This window comes from Limulus polyphemus, unplaced genomic scaffold, assembly GCF_000517525.1.
Source record: "Limulus polyphemus unplaced genomic scaffold, Limulus_polyphemus-2.1.2 Scaffold553, whole genome shotgun sequence".
NCBI lineage: Eukaryota > Metazoa > Arthropoda > Merostomata > Xiphosura > Limulidae > Limulus > Limulus polyphemus.
In genome coordinates, this window is record NW_013666163.1 from 123,712 (window position 1) to 134,474 (window position 10,763).

Here is a 10,763-nt window from a genome sequence, read left to right on the forward strand (position 1 = left end):
AAAACTTTTCCCACAATAGATGTAAGACTGATAGGCCTATAATTACTGGAACAATTTTTATTACATACCTTGAAAAGAGGAGTGACATTAGTTAACTTCTAAAACTTTGGGACCTGCCCACTATTCAAGGATAGTACAAAAAATAGTAGCAAGTGGCTCCCATATCCAGTACCATAGCCTCCTTCAAAATCTTTTGGGAAATATTATCTGACCCAGGAGACTTATTTTTTAAACTTCCCATTTTTTTCTTAACAAGCTTAGAATTAATACAATCATATTGCCCATCCTTGTTTCCATCTATCAGCTGTTCACGATGAGGAACACTTCTTAAATCTTCATTATTATTAACTGAAAAAAAAATATAATTTAATAACCCAGTCATCTCATAATCATCAGATACAAGCCTTCCTTTATCCTTCAAGGGTCCTATCCCATTGCTACATTTTGCGTACCCTTAATGTACTTAAAGAAATCCTTACTGTTAATATTTACATTTTTAGCTAACCATTTTTCATACATCCTTTTTGATGTCCTAATTTCCTGTTTGAACAAATTTGTTGATCTTCTATAATCTTCTAAGTCTCCTGTCATACCAGTCAATTTAAATTTTTTAATTAAATTTGTGATACTTTTTATACCCTTTGTAAACCAACCTAGTTTTTTACTTCCAGCCACTCTTTTTCTTTCTACAAAAAACATGTTTACCTTGAATATTTAAAAAACTTTCCACCTTTGATCAGTGTCTCCAAATATTCAGCTGCCCAATTTATAACAGATAATTCTTGTTGCATCCTTTCAAAATTTGCTTTTTTTTTTAATTTGTTACCAAAATATCTATTCCTGATCTCCTTATGTAACAAAACATTGAACATAATAAGAGCAGTGATCAGTTGCACTCAGACATTCCAAACTTTCCACCCTCTCAACCATTTCTGTATTAGAAGTTAACAATAAATCTCAAATAGCATTCTTTTTAGTAGGATTCTTGACCAACTGGTGAAGAAAACAATTTTCAAAAACATTTCCCAATCTGTATTCATGAAATTTACATCACTCATAATTATGACCTCATTAACAGCTGAAATCTTAATCTCACTAATTTCATCAGTATCATCTGGTGGTCTGTAACAAATTCCCATTAAAAGTCTTTTCCCTTTATATTCACTAATAGAAACCCAAATGGATTTAATCTCCTTGCTATTATCTTTTATACCCTCAACTTCAACAAGATGTAACTCACATTTTACATATAAAGCCACTCCATTCCCTTCCTTTAGTACTGTATTCCTATTAAATAACCTATAACCCTGTATTGCAAAGAAATTTCTGGCATCAAAATCATCTACATTTAACCATGTTTCAGTTATTCTCATTATATCAAAATCCTTCATTCCTACCAGTGCCCCAAAATCATCTATTTGATTTCTTATACTTCTAGCATTACATTAGTAACAATTAAGCCTAACCTTATAACTACTTCTGTACTTATTTCCTATCCTAAAATTTTCTCTACATCTTATTTTTTGCATCTAGTTTATCATGGCCCTCAACACTGTCTAATCCTAATTTAAATCTTCACATACAGCTGAGTTAATAGCCCTTTCAAACAAACCAGGCCCTACCCTATTTAACTGTAAACCACCCATTTCAAAAAACTTCCTTCTTTCATTGAACTGATCCCACAAGTCCAACCAGCCTATCTGCTCATCCTTACATATTAACTTAAGCTTAGCATTCATGATCTTAGAAAAACATGTAGGTTCAAGAAGTCTTGATAGAAATGAATGAAAAACCCTATAACCCGAGCACTTTTGAAGGGTGAACCTTTCTTCTTCAGGGGCAAACTGAAGAAGAAAGGTCCAACTTAAGCTTAGCATTTAGCCTTAGCGGCCTACTCATAATTTCATCCCCATAATTAATTATCAGCAGCATTCCTGACACAATTAAGTTATGGCCCTTTTTTTTAAATACCTTTATCAACCCCTTGTACTTGTTAATTAGCTCCTTTGACCTACATTTTCCTACATCATTAGCCCCTATGTGCATAACAAAAATTGCATCACTGCTAGCCCCCTTTATTATATCCCTTTCTCTGTCAGTTATAACCTCCACCTGTGCCCCTGGGTAGCATAATTTAATTATTTTCTTCCTATGTATCCCACAGACTATCCTATCCACATGCCTTGTCAAGGAATCACATACAACTATAACCTCCTTAAGTTTATCATCCACATCCTTCTCTGACCCCTTTGTTTTCCTTCCCTCTAATAGTTTCTCATCTGCACAAGCCAAGGGCTAAAATTTGTTGCTCAATAGAATAGGGTAATTACAATTAAATACAATACTTTTAGCTCTAATAGTACTCTTTCTAACTTCCTGAAAGTCATTGTTAGCTGATGTATCCTTTGCATGTAGAGCTTAAGTTCATCTTGAAATCCTGCTGCCATTTTCCAGCCTCTACTTTAAAAGTTTCATTAGGAAAGCCTCCAACTCCTCCTCCAACCTACAAACTATACATACAAATTACACATTTTCATGACTAGTACTAGCTTAATAGTACATACCAGTCAAGAGTTCCCAATTTATACCCACTCACTGAACCCAACACACCTAACAAACTTTGATTGCTTAACTCCAACACTAGTCTTAACCATTATATTTGTAGCCTGGAAATAAATACTCAATACTAAATGTAAGTACCAGTAGCCTGTTGCCAACACTGTTAAGCCTATCATTTAAGAATCAATTATATTACAGTATTTTATCAGTACTTTATGTTCACACACAAGTAATTAAGTTTATCTTTAATTTTATAGAATGAAAAATTACTAGTCTTTACTTTATTTGATATTTATGTAATACCAATATCAATAGTAATAATACAGTGCATTTCACCTGATTTATAACCTACCTATAAACTGAATATAAACTAATGGATATTGACTAAAGTCAAGTAAACAAGATAATCCTTAAAACATGAAGAAACAATTAACTAGTCTTTAGATTGAATTTGTTTAATAAAACAATTTATTTAACTTGTTTTACAATTTACCAGTAAGATGAATTACAGCTAAGCCTAAAAATATCATTACACATCCCAAGCCTAATCTATCATTCTAGTTCAGGTTACACCCCTAAGCTCTAATTTAAAACTTTAACCCTACTATTTTTATTTACCAATCTTAATAAATAAATCTTATTATTCTTTTGTTATTTAACCCAGATTAATATTAAATAGTATTCAAAAATCCATAACAGTAAAGTAGCTTACCTTTCCATCATCTCTCTGGCTTACATTTGTACTGAATCTTGTGTTACTAAATAAATAAAAAAACGACAGAAGTTAAAACTCACTGAGCTGTGACTGTTAAAATTGATATTAGAACTTTATAATTTAATATCACTTACCAATGAATGAAACGTGTGTTGGCAAACGTTATCTTTTGATAATTTTATCATTTTGTGTTTCAGAATTCCGATTAAAAACTATTTTTATAATGCACATTGCTGGTTTGAATAATTTACAAATTTTCCTATGCTTTAAAGTTGAAAGTTTAATAATGAAGTCTGTTCAACTCTCTCATGAAGTGTGTAAGTCTATTGTGGCTATATTACTACAGGAATGCACTATCTTTGAGCTTAAGCTAATGATATTGTTTTTTGTGATTTGTTATAAATATCCATTATCCATCCACAAGTAGAAAGAGATTACTTAAGTGAGTGAATGCTTTCAATAAATAGTTGGAAACACAATTTTAAATTGAAGAACTTAGTTTGAGGTACATATAATACTGTACATCCACATAAAAAATTATCTTGAAGATCCTGCTCTTCATACATGAGGAGAGCATAATTCTACTTGATTATATTGAATAAAATTTATACTGTGGAAATAGTTGATGTTAGTTAACTCACTGTATCTTGTGTTAGTTCTTTAGAATACATTACTCAGTGCATTTATGGCTTTATTATAGAACTACTCACTATGGTATCGTAAACTAATAATTTTAGTTGCCAGAGCACTTGATTACCATAGTCTTCTTTATTCATGATCACTGTGAACCTGTATTAACAGGATTTGGATTATGTTTGTGTTCTGCAAGTTCGTTCATACATGAAATATATAAAGTGGTTTCAAGATCTGCATTTGGCTATAAATTTTGTATTAAATAATTTTGACCCAATTTGTTTTTCCTTTGCAACGTTTTAAACAAAATTTATATTTAGTATTTTGTATGAAATAAATATATATCTATAATTGTGTAAGTAGAGCTAAGAAACATCTGGAATAATAATAATTCAGGGTACATTATTGTCAAATTTGTCTTCCTAATATGTGTGTCTGATTACAATGTGAACTGTATTTTCATTAATTTGTTTACTACTTTAGTTACTTACACATAACCAACATTAGTTCTAAGTCATTTTATTGTTTTAGGTTGCTGTCTCACCTGAAGCTGTCATTATGAAGAAAGAGAAAATAGAACCTACAGAAGATTTGCAGCAACTTGATTGTGATTCAGCTGTTGAATTTGATGTTAGTAGTTACACTAATAGAAAAGGTACATAATACTATCAGCAGTAATTCTTTATTGAGTCATAATGATTAGAATATATTAATTTAATTACTTATATCTTGTTACATTTTAGTATCATAATAATTAATAGTATTGAATAATTTTAGTCATTTCCTTATATTGTGGCCTGGCATGGCGAGGTGGTTAGGGCGCTCGACTTGCAATCTGTGGATAGCGGGTTCGAATCCCCGTCACATCAAACATGCTCGCCCTTTCAGCCGTGGGGGCGTTATAATGTGATGGTCAGTCCCACTATTCTTTGGTAAAAGAGTAGTCCAAGAGTTGGTGGTGATGACTAACTGCCTTCCCTCTAGTCTTACACTGCTAAGTTAGTGACGGCTAGCTCAGATAGCCCTTGTGTAGCTTTGCGCATAATCCATAACAAACAAACAATCCTTATATCGTTTAGTAAACTTGATTGAAGTCCTTCAGTTACATCTTCTCATAATTCATTCAAACCTATGTGTAAAGGCTGTCTTAAAAGAAATATAAAAATGATATTTATACACAGGTTGTCTCTATATAAAGTGATAAGTTTAAATAAAATCAGTGTGTGGACTTTAAAGCTGACAAATTTGTGATTCATATATCTACATATGTTTATTTATATATATATATAAGAATTAATGATTTATACATTCCTGTCCAGTAGAAAAAAAAATGTATTAACTCCTGACAAAGGAATTCTCAGTTTTTGATTGTTAGAATAGTGTTTCAGCTTGGTACACTTTCCAATTTAAAGCTACCCCTTTTACATCTCTTCTAAACCTCACTAAAGTAAACATGAGTACATGTTAATATACGTTGAGATTGAACAATACAGAAGATATTTGAGTATAATAGATACATGACCTCATTTGTAAGCCCCAGTTGCTTGGAAATTGTATTCAAGAATAAAATAATAAAATAAAATAAGTGTGATCTATTGTTTTTCTCCACAGGATTTTGATAACATAACAATATTTAGGAACAACAAGGGACCTATTCAGGAAAACTAAACTAAAACTACTAAAAAAAAAAATTCAAAGCCAGCCCTTATCATTCATATATTTATCAAATCATCCCTTAAACTTACTTAAATTTACTGCTTTCACCACATCTGAAGGCAACCCATTCCAAAGACCAACAACCTTGTTAGAAAAATAAAACTGGCTTAGCTGAAGATGACTCCTATTTTGCAAAAATTTAAATTTGTATCCCCTAGTCCTACCATTCTCACCATTATGTATGAAGAAAGATGATGTATCAACACCATCAGTTCCCTTAACAATCTTAAACACCTCAATCAGATCCCCTCTAACTTTTCTTGTTTTTTCAAAAGAAAATAATTTCAGAGATCTTAACCTCTCCTCATATGACAACCTTTCCATCCAAGGTATCATGCTATTATCCCTCCCCTGAACCCTTTCCAACAATGAAATTATAACCAACAGAAAATAGTAGCAAGTGGCTACTAGTAGCTCCTTCAACACTCTACTTCATTCTAGCAAGCCAGTCTTTCACCCATTTAAAGTTTGAGATTAGGCAGAGGTTATTTAGGCCCCAAGGCCTCTGATCATTTGCTTCATTGGATGAGACTGATTTACCCTCAAGCACCAGCTATCCTGAGGGAAACTTCGAAGGAAACCAGCTACTAGTTCATTTGATTAGTCTTTTGCCCCTGTACCAAGGACTTGACAATAAGGTTCAGATAGTTAGAAACAATAAATATTGTTAAATAATAATAAAAATATTTAATAAGTATTAAAACACTTTTTAGATTCTAACTAGTAAATCTTTCAATCACATTGCCTAGTCTATTCAAGACCTACTACACAAAGGGGCTGTTGAATGGGTGGTACCCACTCAACTGGAGTTTTACTCCCATGTAATTATTGTCCCTTGACAGATGGGAGATTGGAAATTTGTCATAGACCTGTTCCAGTTGAACTTATCTGTAGCCACTTCACCATAGAGTCCTACCTCTCACTTCAGGAGTTTTTTCTTTGAGACTCTGGTTGACCAAATCGCCATGATGGATGCCTATCTTCATATTCCAGCTGCTCCAGTGTCACATCATTTCCTTCGGTTTGTCCATGAGGGTCATGTCTTCCAGTTCTGGAAACTGCTGTTTGGTTCTTATTCAGCTTCTGTTTGCCTCTTGCTGTGCCCAGTCAGGCAATCACATCTGCTTCCTTTTCAGGAAGCTAATCGGGTAGGGTTTTCTAATCTAATTGGAGAAGTCCATTCTTAACCCCACTCAATATCTTATTCCATTGGGGTATTTTCTTTAATTCCAATTTTTTGTCAATCCCAGTCTTCTCTACTTCGGCTCAGGGATATGGAGCAGGCAGTCTGAATGGCCCTACCCTCTCCTTTTCTCACTGCATGAGGGTTTTCTTTTTTTTTTTGGAAGCTCTCATTCCCTTGGATCAAGCTCATATGCATTCCTTTCAGTCGATGCTTTTTAACTAACGGAACTTCTCCCACAATCCCTTGGACCATTCCATTATCCTTTCCCCTGGGATCAGGGCCGACTTTGCTTGGTGGCTCAAGAGGGAACTGACCACAGTGAGGGTTCCCATTCCTCCACCTTGTCCAGAGTCTCATCTGCTTACCAATGCTTCCTTGGTTTTTTTTTTCTTGATTCCCAAGAGAATTCTTGTTGAAGGCCCTTTGAGGAAGCTACTCTTCGTTTTCAAAATCTTGGAACTTTTAGCAGTTTGTCAGGCTCAGTATCATTTTCTCCCACTCCTGAAAGGGGGCAAGTGGTTATGGTTCATTCAGACCATTCCACTGTCCTCAGCTATATCACCAAGCAAGGGGGGAACCAAATCCAAATCTCTGTATTTTCAGACTCTGGATCTTCTTTACTAGGCCTACAACCACTCCATGGCAATCTTGGTGTGTCACATTCCTGGTTTTAGGAATATAGTGGCCGATCACTTATCTCGACCCAACCAGGTTTTCCCCACAGAGTGGTCCCTTTTTCCACTGGTATTTTGGTGGGTGTGTTCTGAACTGAGAACACCACATGTTGATGTGTTTCCCACTCACTAGAATGCCAAAATTCCTTCCTTTTGTTCTTTAGTTTCACACCCTTAGCTCTGAGAATAGATGCATTTGGTCAGGATTGGAGGAGTCTTCATCCATATACCTATCCTCCAATCAGACTCCTCTTCAGAGTTTTTTCTCTTATCCAGACAATTGTATGTGTAATTCAAAAAGATTAAAGGGTTTTTCAATGATTTTTTCAACAAATTTTCCCCTAAAAAGCATGCATAAAGAGTGTTATGCTTTCATTTATCAATTTAATAGTTTCCCTGATATAGTTTAATTGTTTTGTGACCTGATTATGCAAATATTGTTGAAATTATAACCAAAAAACCTTTAGTAGATACTTGACAAACTAGTCAAGAACTGGATAACTTTGGATGTGTAGTGACAAAAAAAAGTGCAAATATTTTTGTGGAACTCTTGTAAAACAAGGTCTGTGAAATCATGGTAGAAGTTAAGACTTTCATTTAATACCTTTTTTTTTATTTCACAGTTCTGTGATTACAAAACTGACAGATTATTAAAGAATGATGTCTAGAAAAGCATCAATAAGCAGTATAACTATGTGAGAACAATCATACTGCTATGGTACTGTAATATAAACTTCAAAAATCTAGAGTAATTCTTACATCACAAATATTATATACTTGTATTAAAAATTTGTATAGATATATAATAGAACAATATAGGGTTCATATGTAGAAAAGAAACTAACCTAAGTTTTGATTGATAATATGTGTGGAACGTCTTTGTGAAAAGTCATCTGTTTATTCACAGTGTTTCTAAGCTGTTTATGTGTGTTTTGAAAGTGTTTTAGTAAGAGTACACATACTGGGTAACAACTGGTAGAAATGACATACATAAGGTAATTTATACATTAAAGAAACAAGTAAATAGCTGCTATTTCCCAGGGCGTGCCACGATGGTTCTAGAATTATAGTTGTGTGATAAGTTGGCATTTGTCCTGCATATAAAAGCAAACTGTGCTTACCAGGCTTTCAAAATGCCCTCTAAATGGAGCCGAACCAAAGGGTTTAGAGATGGAATTCTTTCGTGTCTCCATGGAAGGAGTAAAGTTTTCACAGTTCAACAGTGTGTTAAGGACAGCTCTGTGGTCTGAAACCACATGTTAAGCCAATTAGAATGAATGCTTTCATCTGCAGAAGTGTGTTTAGGATAACTTTGTGATTCTGAAGCCACACATTAAGCCAATCAGAATTAATGCTTTCATCTGCAGAAGTGTGTTTAGGATAACTTTGTGATTCTGAAGCCACACGTTAAGCCAATTAGAATGAATGCTTTCATCTGCAGAAGTGTGTTTAGGATAACTTTGTGATTCTGAAGCCACACGTTAAGCCAATTAGAATGAATGCTGTCATCTGCAGAAGTGTGTTTAGGATAGCTTTGTGATTCTGAAGCCACACGTTAAGCCAATCAGAATGAATGCTTTCATCTGCAGAAGTGTGTTTAGGATAACTTTGTGATTCTGAAACCACACATTTTGCCAATCAGAATGAATGCTTTCATCTGCAGAAGTGTGTTTAGGATAGTTTTGTGTTTCTGAAACCACACCCAGAAACTTATCATGATGAATTTTGTCATCTGTAGAGTGAAGGCCATGGGTACAAAAGAAAAAACCTTTCAATACACAAATCCACTGCACTTTAGCTGGGCATATCATTTTTTAATAATAACAAGATAATAAACAAGAATTTGAAGCTGGTGATGGTGAACAAGCCTAAATCTTCACAAGCTTCTAGCCACACACTAAACTAAGTAGATATTTTCTTGAGAAAAATCTCTGAGAAAGAATTTAAAGCAGTCCCATTTGACCATGTAATTGTTATCCATACTGTGTGTTTTAATATGTGTTTCAGGCACATTGTACTACTGTATATTAAAACTAAAAAGCAAACATATCTTTTTTTAACACAATGAAATATAAAGTATTGATTAGTTGTCTCAGCCGACTAGCTTAGTTAACACAGTTACCATCATCAAGCCCTCATGATGGTAATTGTGTTAATGATACTAGCTGAGTGTAACAACTAATAAATACTTTATCTTTTATCACCTTTTCCAAGAAAGTGTAAGTTAAGTGTAATTATTTCCTTATTTTATTTCCACACAAAAAGCTTCCTGTGAATATGCAGAAGACAGGGAAATCCAAACTGGTTCATCAGATGACACACATAAGTCCTTGTACGGGTTTAATATGTGTGGAAAAAGTCTTGTTCAGGATGAACATGTAATAAGATAAGAGAGGAGTCACAATGATGACAGCACAGCTTATGGCGATAACTTTCAGCTTACATCTAGGTGTGAAAATTAAACGTTTAATTTCTGTCAGAAAACAGTAGTGTGTAAAAATCAAAAGACCCAATCTGAACACCAACTAAACAAATATAATGTTCCTGTTAACTGTAGGTATAATACAGAGTTCCAAGTTGATGAAGCAGCACAAAAAGAAAAACCATGCACCTGTGACATATGTGGCAAATCATTTGCTAGGAAATATAACCTATCACAGCATCAGATGATTCACACTGGAATATAACCTAACACAGCATCAGATAATTCACACTGGAATATAACCTAACACAGCATCAGATGATTCACATTGGAATATAACCTAACACAGCATCAGATGATTCACACTGGAATATAACCTAACACAGCATCAGATGATTCACACTGGAATATAACCTAACACAGCATCAGAAGATTCACACTGGAATATAACATAACACAGCATCAGAAGATTCACACTGGAATATAACATAACACAGCATCAGAGGATTCACACTGGAATATAACCTAACACAGCATCAGAGGATTCACACTAGAATATAACCTAACACAGCATCAGAAGATTCACATTGGAATATAACCTAACACAGCATCAGAAGATTCACACTGGAATATAACCTAACACAGCATCAGAGGATTCACAATGGAATATAACCTAACACAGCATCAGATGATTCACACTGGAATATAACCTAACACAGAATTAGAAGATTCACACTGGAATATAACCTGACACAGCATCAGAGGATTCACACTGGAATATAACCTAACACAGCATCAGAAGATTCACAATGGAATATAACCTAACACAGCATCAGAGGATTCACACTGGAATATAAC

At 34.1% G+C, this 10,763-nt stretch overlaps 1 protein-coding gene across 12 annotated transcripts in view; it reads left to right on the plus strand.

The window, feature by feature from the left end:
* Positions 1 to 10,763, plus strand: part of LOC106459061 (zinc finger protein 501-like) — a 63,245-nt gene that overhangs the window by 46,900 nt on the left and 5,582 nt on the right. For all 12 annotated transcript variants that reach the window (XM_022385445.1, XM_022385447.1, XM_022385448.1 and 9 more), the window contains one exon: positions 4,439 to 4,562. In XM_022385445.1, the coding sequence (XP_022241153.1) occupies positions 4,439 to 4,562 (124 nt within the window). The remainder of the gene's footprint in view (positions 1 to 4,438; positions 4,563 to 10,763) is intronic.